The following is an 11,022-nucleotide window of genomic DNA, read 5'->3' on the forward strand; positions in this document are numbered from 1 at the left end:
CACAGGTGCTGTGGGGACAAGTTGTTTCACAGTTCCTCAAGGAAATTACAATTTCATGGATATATAAGGACTGTGTCTTCTATAAGTTAGGAATTGCATTTAGCTATAAGTAACATCCAAAAAACAGTGCCTTTAATAACAAGAGGCTTATATTTGGTCATGTAAACAAAGTCCCCAGGTGGGCAGTTTAAGGCTGGAACAAGAGTTCCTCATTGTTGTCAGGCCTCAAGCTCCTCCAGCTCCTCTCTTACTGTCTTGCCATCCTTAGTGCTTGAATTCCATCCTCAGTATCACTTCATGGTTTTTTGAAGTAAGCAGAGTATATTGAAAAATTAATTTTGACTATACTTGCAGTGTGCTATATATTAAAGATATTTGTTAGATTAAAAATTAAGTGAGTTGCTGATTATTTTTGTATATTTTTATCATTTTAAACCTGAATGTGAGATTTTAATTTTTTTGTTACTATCAAAGTTTTTATTTGAGATATATTACATTTCTGAATAAGACTTCTATTTTTACAATCCATAATCTTTTCATTAATAAAGAAGGAAGAACTTAGAAATTCAGTAATAGGGTACGGTGGCTCTAACCATGCTCCCTGGCCCAGAATAGCAGTTATCTGGGATCCCACTTACTCCTTTCACTCCTTCCATTTTTCTTACTCTGCATGTTCACTGTTTTTGTTGCTGCAGAGCAGGTGCTTACACTGTCTGCCCTGCTCCTGCCTCTCTGGGAACGTGACAGGTACTGCCTTCTCCCCTGTCCAAAGTACACAGTGATGCTCTCTCTTGCAGGCATTTTGGCTGGAGGGATATCATGTACTTTATCACTTTCTCATTTTCTCTGTTCCAGTGGCAACAAAGATATCAGCTAGCCTCCCTCCCCCCAAAAAAAGATATCAGCTAGCCCCAGAGAGGAGAGTTTTAGGGTAAAAAAAATCAATCACTGACCATGTGCTGATTATTAACTACTACCTGTTGAGGCAGAGGTGACTCTCCCTAATGTTAACATAGACATTATCTGAGAAGTGTGTGTGTTGGGTGGAGAGAGTCCCCTGCTACTTCTTTTGTAGTTAAATCGAGGCATTAATAGTCTATTCTGTGTTTTATTGGTTCTTTTTTTTTTTTTCCCCCCGGTCAGGAAACAAACAGTCTTGTCCATTGTGCCCTAAGGAGAAATTCAGAGCTTGTAATAGCCATAAGCTTCGTCGTCACCTTCAAAATTTACACTGGAAAGTCTCAGTTGAATTTGAAGGTTAGTATTTTTGTGCTTGCTAAAAAGTAAATGAGTCAAGATTTGATAGAAGTTTTGGAATTTTATTGTGAACATAAATATTTTCCATTTAAAATTATGAGGGATTTAATGTCCTTTTAATGTATTTCTTAGTAAATGACCATGTAACTCTCTAGGCAGTAGATGGGTGTTGCAAGTGTAGTTTACTCTAGCAAACATTTTTAAGCTTCTGTTCCATACTGGGTACTTTGCTTGGTCCTGGGGGTCCCCATAACTTTTTGTACTATGTTTTATTTTTTTAAGATTTTTATTTCTTTATTAGAGAGAGAGAGAGAGAGAGCAAGCACAAGCAGAGGGAGAAGCAGGTTCCCCACGGAGCAAGGAGCCTGATGCAGGACTTGATCCCAGGACCCTGGGATCATAACCTGAGCCAAAGGCAGAGCTTAACCAACTGAGCCACCCAGGCGTCCCTGAACTATGTTTTAAAAAGTTATACTTTTTCTTTTATGTTAGAATAACTACCATCTGACACATAATTTTGAAAGAGTAATAAATGCAAAACAAAATAAAATATATGGTATGGATATTGGAAAAAAGACAATGTCTTTTTTTCTGCTGATGGCTGAAAAAGATTAGAGTTAGTAAGAGTAGTGGGATATAAGATAAATATTTGAAATCATAACCTTTCTCTACTCTATATAAATGGAAATTAGAAAAAAGCACCAATTATAGTAGTGACAAAAATGACACAATTTGGGGGACTAAATTTAATAAGAGGTCTCATAAAGAATAAAATTAAAGAAAAAAAAATGAGATCGTACCAAGTTAAAAGACTTCCTAGATAAAATCAGTTATTAGATTCTGAGAGTGAATTATGTGAATTATTATAGCATTTTTGGAAAGAGATCTCACAACATTTTTAAAGTTTAAAAAACGCTTATCTCTCCACCAGGTACTCCCTCTTTTGGGAGTAAAAGAATCAGTTGATAAGGATAGATGTACAAGAATATTCACTGCAGCATTTACTTAGTGACAGAAACTTGAAACTAAAATAAAAGAGGGTTGGTTGACTGTATTATGGTGTGTACATACCATGAAATATTATGCTGCCATTGTAAGGAGTATATATTAGATCTATACTAGCTTACTTGGAAGGATTTCCACTATAAACTGCTATTGAAAACAGCGTGTGTGTGTGTGTGTGTGTGTGTGTGTGTGTGTGTGTGTGTAAGATTTTATGATACTACATTTAGATAAAAACAAAAAATGCCCTAAATATCCATGTTAAGCATATGCATACTTATATTTGTATATGATTTTGTGAGCATAGGTGTTGCTAAGTGTGGTTATCTGGAGTTTTAACCAAACTGGATGAAATAGCCGGTATGAGACACCCAGAAAAGAAGTCAGAACTATTTTCTTAGTAGTACTGGTAAAACGTTATCACTAGTTACTTAGGGAAAGGGGAATTAGAGACTAAATCAGAGGCTGTCCTGTCTTTTATGTTTAATTATTTATAAGAAAGTGTAGTAAATCATGTCTTTTTATCAAAAAGTTCTTTTTGTATTCTTTATTTAAGCCATTGTTTAACCCTTAGGTTAGTCTTTGTCTTCTGAGTTATTCTCATCTCTTAAATGGTTCATGGCATTTCTTTACTTTCTTAAGTACATTAAATTGTTGGGTTTTTTCACATGGTGGTGATCTGGTAGATGGCAAGTATCACAGTTTTTGTTTTAGCAAGCAAGTCTCAAGTAGTTGGCAAATATGTTTAAGGTAGAAGCAATAAGACCTGCTGAAGGAATAGAAAAAGTGAGATGTGAGGGGAAATAAGCTAATAATGCTTGAGCTTGAGACTTGAGCAGCTATAAAAATGGTGGTATCCTTTGCTGAGCAGAGAAGACTGCATCAGGTCCAGGTATGGGGGAAAAGGCCAGGCCTGCAGATTTAGGCGTGCAAAGGTTTAGATGCATCTCCTGGAGATGTCAAGTAGCCTGTAGAATCTTGAGTTTGGGGGAAAGGTTGGGACTAGAGATATACGTTTGGGAATTCTTAGAATATAGATGGTATTTAAAGCCATAAGACTGGATGGGATAGGGCGCCTGGGTGGCTCAGTTGGTTAGGCGACTGCCTTCAGCTCAGGTCATGATCCTGGAGTCCTGGGATCTAGTCCTACATTGGGCTCCCTCCTCAGCGGGGTGCCTGCTTCTCATTATGACCCTTCCCCCTCTCATGCTTCTCTCTCTTTCTCACTTTCTTGCTCTCAAATAAATAAAATAAAATCTTGAGAAAAAAAGATGGGATGGGATAACCATAGGAGTACATATCAATGGGAAGAAAAAAAAAAAAAGGTTGCTGCATCCTGGGATACTTCCATACGTACAAGTAAGAGAAACAATTAGATGCAAGGTATGAGAAGAAAGGAGTTAGAGATCACTTAACAGTTAGGACAACTGGAAGGCATTATCATTTATTTAAAAAATGAAAAAGAGACCTGGTTCAAGACGAAATGATGTATTTAGTCCTTGACTGATTTTGAAATACCCGATAACCCAGTGGTACATCCTCAACAGGCAATCAGAAATAGAGATCCAGTCCTCAGGAAGGAGTTAGTAACTAGAGCTAGAATTTGGAATTCCTTCCCCCAGGGGAGATAGTTGCAACCATAAAAGGCATTAAAGTTACCAAGGAAATGAGGAGGAAAAGTCATGTAGCAGATCAAGCCTATAGAAAATCTACCTTTTAGAGTAGAAGAGAGAGAAGAGGACGTATGAGGAAGATGGGAGAGAACTAAGTGCCATATCATAAAGAGGCTGTGTAATGGGCAAAGGTAGTATGAGGCAAAGAAGGTGAAGCCTAAGAAAAAGTCACAATGTCAGAGAATAGATGATAAAGTTGAGTCCCAGAGAAGCTAAATGACAAATCCAAGATAACACAGTCTTGGCAGAACCAGAATTCAAACCTGGATCTCATATATTTGTTTTTGTACTATATCTTGTATAACAAATATATAAAACTAAGTCTCATTCAAATAAATTATGACCTTATAAATAAAAGAAGAATCCAGTTATTCTTACAAAATAAAATTTGCTAATAATTTTTAATGATAATTGAATATTTAATGAACAGTGATATGACAACCATCAATTCTTCACTTTAGGTTACAGGATGTGCATCTGTCACTTACCTTGTCGACCAGTGAAACCAAACATTATTGGAGAACAGGTAATCAGATGTTAGATTTCTTTTTAAATTTAGCCCTCTTTAAAGAAAGCACAATTTTTACTTCGCTTTAAGGCTGTGGGTATATTTGGCAATGAGGTTTACTTTAAGATTTTGTATCTTGAGTGCTTTCAGAATATCATAGCATAAAAAATATGAAATATATGAAAAAATGTTGCTGTATTGAACTTTTCATTTTATAGTTTTTAATTTTCAGATAAATTTTTTCCTTGTGTTCAAAAGGAAAGTTACCCTGTTTACTAATTTTGGAATGGAGAATTTAAATAAAAAGTAATATTTTTCTTTTAAAATAAATTTTGATTATGGAATAAGAGCCTTCAATATCTGCGATTTAGTAAATATCTCAGTATGTCAATTCGTATTTACCTTCTTTATGCTCTTTCTTTTAATCTGTCAATGGACAGAATCAAGAAACTTTCTGAAATCTTAATAATATCTTTAAAAGTACTTATGTTCATTTTTAGGATACATTTAACTTTGGGGGGATACAAATTACAAAATATTTTTTAGTAATACTATCCTGAATGCATATTAGCTTAAGAAGTCCTCGTTATTAATTTTTTTTCAGGTCACTAAAAAGAGTAAAGTGCTGGGAGAAAAAAACCCAAGCATTTCTTAAGCAGTAGTCAGGACATTGGTTGGTCCATCAACCCTATCCAGGACATTTTGAATCTCATAATGACAGTACTACAAGGAACCCTATGCAATGTTCTCGACTATTCTCTATTTCCTGTTTGAGCCCAAGTAAATAGGAGGTAGAAGCTCTAAGGGTAAAAGGCATCAAAAGTAGGAAAAAGCCATTGGAGTAGTCTTTTTATTCTCAGCTAAATGAGAAATTATAAAGTGAAAATTTTTTACTTGGACTATTAGACTTTTTATTACGTTTCTAACATTCAGTGGTATGGTGAAACTAGCTCGTATTTCTAGAAACCTTGAAAGCTGGTTGTTAAAAATGGCCATCATTAAAAATTAAATTGTATAAATTTCAAAGTGCATAAATTATATTACAAACAAAGGTAGTGAGTACTCAAATCTCATTACTTCCTGATATTTATTTTACTATTGTCTGCGTTCTTTATAAATATATTATATCTGCATGGTAACCATGCTCTCTAGTAGGATATTACACCTCTCTTCCCAGACTCACATTCAGTGATGTCACATCAGTAGCTTGAAATCTGACACAATTGTAACTTAAAGTTGAACATGGTAGAGTACACATACCACAGAAAGCTGCAAACGTTATAAATCAGGACGTTATTTTCCTGGAGAAAATTGTTACACAGTGCTGCTAATTTTATGCCATTTTTATAGGTGCTACTTATAGAAAATAGAGTACAGTTATGTGCTGACTAGAATGAATGGGAAAAACAAATTAAAGTTTTGGTCAATTATAAAGTAAGTAAAAAGCATACATAAATATAGATAAGGAAGTGAAGATCCCTTCAAAGTCGGATGGCAATATTAATACTATCTTCTACACCATTAAGCCCAAGATAGACTAAAATACTTAAATTTGCAATCTTAAATTTCTGTTTCATTGTCTTAGTAACTTATCTGTACATTTAAATTAAATACTCTGTTTGATAGATATCCAGTAAAATGGGCGCCCATTATCATTGTATCATTTGTTCAGCAACAATCACCAGAAGGACCGATATGCTGGGACATGTTAGGCGACATGTGAATAAAGGAGAGACGAAATCCAGGTATATTGCTGGTAAGTTGATCAATCTCATTAACATAGGTTGATAAGTAAATCCTTAAACAGTGGTCCAGTTATTCTTCTCAGACATCAGGTAGATAAAATATAGGAACTTAACCAAATCATTTAGTTAACTACTAATCCATTACTTCAGGTTTCGTTTTCTTTCTGTGAGGCTCCCAACAACATTCAACTGTCCTCAGTTTAACAAATATATTTAATGTGGGTAAAAAAAGTAATTGATGCCAAAGTAAACATAGGTATCTTAATGAAAGATTATATATAGCTATGTTATACTTACTGTTGAAAAACACTCGAAAAAGGAAGTAGAGTTATATAAAGACCATTTATTATCCTGAAGTGATAATCAGGTTATTAATAGCTTATTATTACTGAAGCAGCCCCTCTTAAGAATTAACGGGATGCCTGGGTGGCTCAGTTGGTTAAGCATCTGCCTTCGGCTCAGGTCATGATCTTAGGGTCCTGGGATCGAGTCCCACATTGGGCTTCTTGCTCAGCAGGCAGTCTACCTCTCCTTCTGCCTGCTGCTCCCCCTGCTTATGCGTGTACTCTCTCTCTCTGACAAATAAAATCTTTAAAAAAAAGAAGACCTCATGCCCTAAGGTATCCATTGTATGTAATGAATTAATTTCTCTCATATACATCTAGAATGGTATTATGTAACTTTCTTTCAAGAATTGAAAAAAATACTGAAATAATTTTCTATAGAGCTTAATATTTTCATAGAATCTGGTTTGAGAAAGGCTGATCTTTTGAGATACGTCACATGCCACTTTGGTAGGTGTAGAAGAATATAAAATACAATGCTAGGGAATGTTAACTGATTTGGCACTGTAAAAAGGGAAATATGGTTGCCATGTAGTTAACATTCTGATTATAATATTATCAAGAAATCCATACATTAAGAATCTATTTTTCCCCACAGAGATATATATGTCTCATTTCTTAAATATTTAAAATATACACACACAAACACATCAGTATTTCATTTGGGTTCATATCTAAATGATTCTAATGTATACTAAATGTAGAGTCTTTTTTTTCCCCCCATTACTTCATACCCATTTGAATATAATTTGTGTTTTATAATTGTAGTTATATGAAAGTGTTCTGAAATCAAGCATGTTCAGGAAGTATAGTGATTCTTAGTCATCCGTGATGGCCTATGGAATGAAACAGAGATCCTAACTTTATAACCATTATATCACAGTAAGATATATTTAGCAGCCAACCTATGTAAACACAGTATAGTGGTTGATGAACAATAAAGGTATTTTAGGATTTTGTTTTATTTATTTTTTTTAAGATTTTATTTATTTGTCAGAGAGCGCACGCACAAGCAGGGGAGAGTGTCAGGCAGAGGGAGAAGCAGGCTCCATGATGAGCAAGGAGCCCAATGTGGGACTCAGTCCCAGGACCCTAGGATCATGACCTAAGCTGAAGGCAAACGCTTAACCGACTGACCCACCCAGGAGTAGGGGTCCCAGATTTTGTTATTTTAGGCTTATTGTTCTTAACTAGGTTTCGTAATACAGATATATTGATGTTCTTGGCAGATAAGATTTTAACTTAATAAACTTTAATTCACCAAATACTTGAGTGCGACTCTTTCCTAGAGACAGTACTGAATAAATCAGTTTTGGGTTGTTTTTCTTTTTTCGTTATTTACGTAATTGATTACATTAACAAAGTATTATAAAAGAAAGTTATTTCTTTTAATGTGTATTGTTTTAGATATTTAGAATTATTGTATTTCACTGGAAATCTTTTTTTTTTTCATTTTAGCTTCTGCTGCAAAACCACCTAATGAAATTTTGAAAGAGGCAGACACAGATGTACAAGTTTGTCCTAACTATTCTATACCTCAAAAAACAGATTCCTATTTTAATCCCAAAATGAAACTAAATCGGTAAGATAAATTGGAAAAAGGGTTATGGGATGTTTCAAATTATTACAGATTACCTTACCTTAATCTTTATGTTCTAATATAGTGAAATTTAAAACTAGGTACAGAGTGAAAATCATCTGTTTTAGTATTTTCTCAGAATGATTGTTTTCTTTTTTCCTACCAAACTAATTTCTTTCTCAGAGTAAAATAGGCCTAACTTTATATAATTAATGAACAGGCTGGTGCTTTTGTAGGCAGTTTTATTTATGAAATCATTATTCATGGTGAATGCTTGTTTATAAAACCCAGTTAGATTGATAGTTTAATTTCACAAATGTTTAGTTCTTGTACTACTAGGAAAGGAATATATTACTCGGTCTTCTTTTAAAACAGGTCGTACAGTAAATAGGAGCCCCAATTCTCACTATTCTTTTTTTTTTTTGAGAGAATGTATGAGCACGAGGTCGGGGACGGGCAGAGGGAGAGGGAGAGAGAATCCTAAGCAGACTTCACATGCTCCTCTGAGCCCAGTGTGGGGCTTGATCTCACAACCCTGAGATCATGACCTGAGCCAAAATCAAGAGTTAGGACGCTTAACCGACTGAGCCATCCAGGCTCCCCATCTCACTATTCTTAAATAAAATAAAATCTACAGTGATGAAGCCATGGTACAGTAAAATTGTTTCAAATCATTATACTTTCTTCTAGGCAGCTAATATTCTGTACATTGGCTGCTTTGGCTGAGGAACGAAAACCTTTGGAATGTCTAGATGCCTTTGGAGCCACTGGTAAGTAATGCTTTTTTTGGAACCCCACTTTAATTATCAGATTTATGCAGTATTTTTTCTTAGAAATTTATATGGGTATTCTATCTGGCAGAATATTTTGATTAAGAACCAAAACTTAAAGACCCATATATTTGAAATTTTGTGGAAAAATTTCGAATATATACAAAAGTAGACTATAATAAATGAATCCTTTGCTATCACTCAACTCCAAAAATTATCAACTTATGCTTGTTCTTGTAGCTGTATCCCATACACTTTCCCTCATAATTTCTTCCACCATCCTTTATCCCCCTTATTTTGATACGAATCACTGATACGTTATTTGATCTGTAAATATTTCAGTTAGATCTCTAAAAGATAAGCATTTTTATTTATCTTTTTTAGGATTTAAAAAAAACCATGATACTATTATCACATCTAAAAAAATTAAGAATACTCTTAATATCATCAAATGTTAAATATGCCCAATTATCTCAACAGTTTTAAAAAATCAAGTAGGAATTCAAATAAAGACTGTATTTCATTGTTTGATATGTCTAAATCTCTTCTTAATCTATATTCACTTCCATCATTTTGTTTGTATGTGTGATAATTATTTGTTGACATACAGCTTGTTTGCCTTGAAGACTTTTCCAGAGTCTAGATTTTTGCTGATGGTATCTCCATGATTCTTATAACATGTTCTTCTGTCTCCTGTATTTCTGTAAATTGGTAATTGGATTTTCAGGTTTGATCAGTTTCAGATAAGATTTTCTTTTATTCAAGAATACTTGTTCCCTGCAATCAGGAAGTATTGATGTTTGGTTGTCTTTCTTTTTTTGTGATGCAGTAAACTGCCTAGTCATTCGGCTGTGGGGTGAGAGGGAATTTTAAAGACTAAGAACATTTTTCCCAAAAGAACTTAACAGTAAAGAAAAGGTAACAGGAAGGGTAGAAAATTTCTAAGAAGCCATCTGTATGTAATCCAAGTCATTCTTACAGGTTTTAAGAGTATATTTTGGGGAATTTTGTAACAAAAGGATGAAAACAGGAGTTAACTGTGCTTTTTAAGTTCCTCTTTGCAGGGAAAAGTAGTGGTTAAAAGCAATTTAATATCTTGCATAATTTGATCCCAACCTACTTTTCCAAATTTAATTCCCAGCATTTTCTCTTACACACCCTTTTTCTTTATTTTCTTTTATTTTATTTTTACATTTCATCTATTTCACCCATCCCGCGACCCACCTCCCTTCTGGCAACCAATTTGTTCTCTTTATTTAAGAGTCTGCTTTTTTCTGTGTATTTTGTTTCTTAAATTCCACGTATGAGTGGAATCATTGTATTTGCCTTTCCCTGTCTATTTCACTTAGCATTATACTCTCCAGGTCTGTCCATGTTGTTGCAACTGACAAGATCTCATTCTTTTTTTATGGCTGAATAATGTTCCATTGTGTATGTATACTGTCTTCTTTATTCATCTATCAATGGATACTTGGGTTGCTTCTATATCTTAGCCGTTGTAAATAATGCTGCAGTAAACATAAGGATGCATATATATTTTTGAATTAGTGTTTTCATTTTCTTTGGGTAAATACCCAGTAGTGGAATCACTGGATCATATTCAATTTTTTTTTCTTTGAGGAAACTCCATACTGGTTCCCACAGTGGCTGCAGCAATTTACATTCTCACCAACAGCGAATGAGGGTTCGTTTTTCTTTGCATCCTCACCAACTGTTGTCTTTTTTCTTTCTTAATTATTTCTATTAACATATAATGTATTATTTGTTTCAGGGGTACAGGTCTGTGATTCAACAGTCTTACACAATTCACAGTGCTCACCATAGCACATACCCTCCCCAATGTCCATCAGTCCATCATCCAGTCCCCCCATCCCTCCTGCCTCCCTCCACTCCAGCAACCTTCAGTTTGTTTCTTGAGATTGTCTCTTATGGTTTGTCTTCCTCTCTGGTTTCATCTTATTTCATTTTTCCCTTCTTTCACCTATGATCCTCTGTCTTGTTTCTCAGTTCCTCATATCAGTGAGATCATATGATAATTGTCTTTCTCTAATTGACTTATTTTGCTTACCATAATACCCTCTAGTTCCTTCCACATCGTTGCAAATGGCAAGATTTCAGATTTTTGATGGCTGCATAATATTCCA

At 34.5% G+C, this 11,022-nt stretch overlaps 1 protein-coding gene across 3 annotated transcripts in view; it reads left to right on the top strand.

The window, feature by feature from the left end:
* Positions 1 to 11,022, top strand: part of TRMT1L (tRNA methyltransferase 1L) — a 52,532-nt gene that overhangs the window by 5,573 nt on the left and 35,937 nt on the right. For 2 of the 3 annotated variants that reach the window (XM_025877867.2, XM_025877868.2), the window contains 5 exons: positions 1,144 to 1,257; positions 4,394 to 4,458; positions 6,067 to 6,196; positions 7,988 to 8,111; positions 8,799 to 8,878. In XM_025877867.2, the coding sequence (XP_025733652.1) occupies positions 1,144 to 1,257; positions 4,394 to 4,458; positions 6,067 to 6,196; positions 7,988 to 8,111; positions 8,799 to 8,878 (513 nt within the window). The remainder of the gene's footprint in view (positions 1 to 1,143; positions 1,258 to 4,393; positions 4,459 to 6,066; positions 6,197 to 7,987; positions 8,112 to 8,798; positions 8,879 to 11,022) is intronic. The other variant, XM_073900092.1, reaches the window with a different exon arrangement.

The sequence above is a fragment of the Callorhinus ursinus genome, unplaced genomic scaffold, assembly GCF_003265705.2.
Source record: "Callorhinus ursinus isolate GAN/ISIS: 27379988/994484 unplaced genomic scaffold, GSC_fseal_2.0 scaffold13, whole genome shotgun sequence".
Taxonomy (NCBI): domain Eukaryota; kingdom Metazoa; phylum Chordata; class Mammalia; order Carnivora; family Otariidae; genus Callorhinus; species Callorhinus ursinus.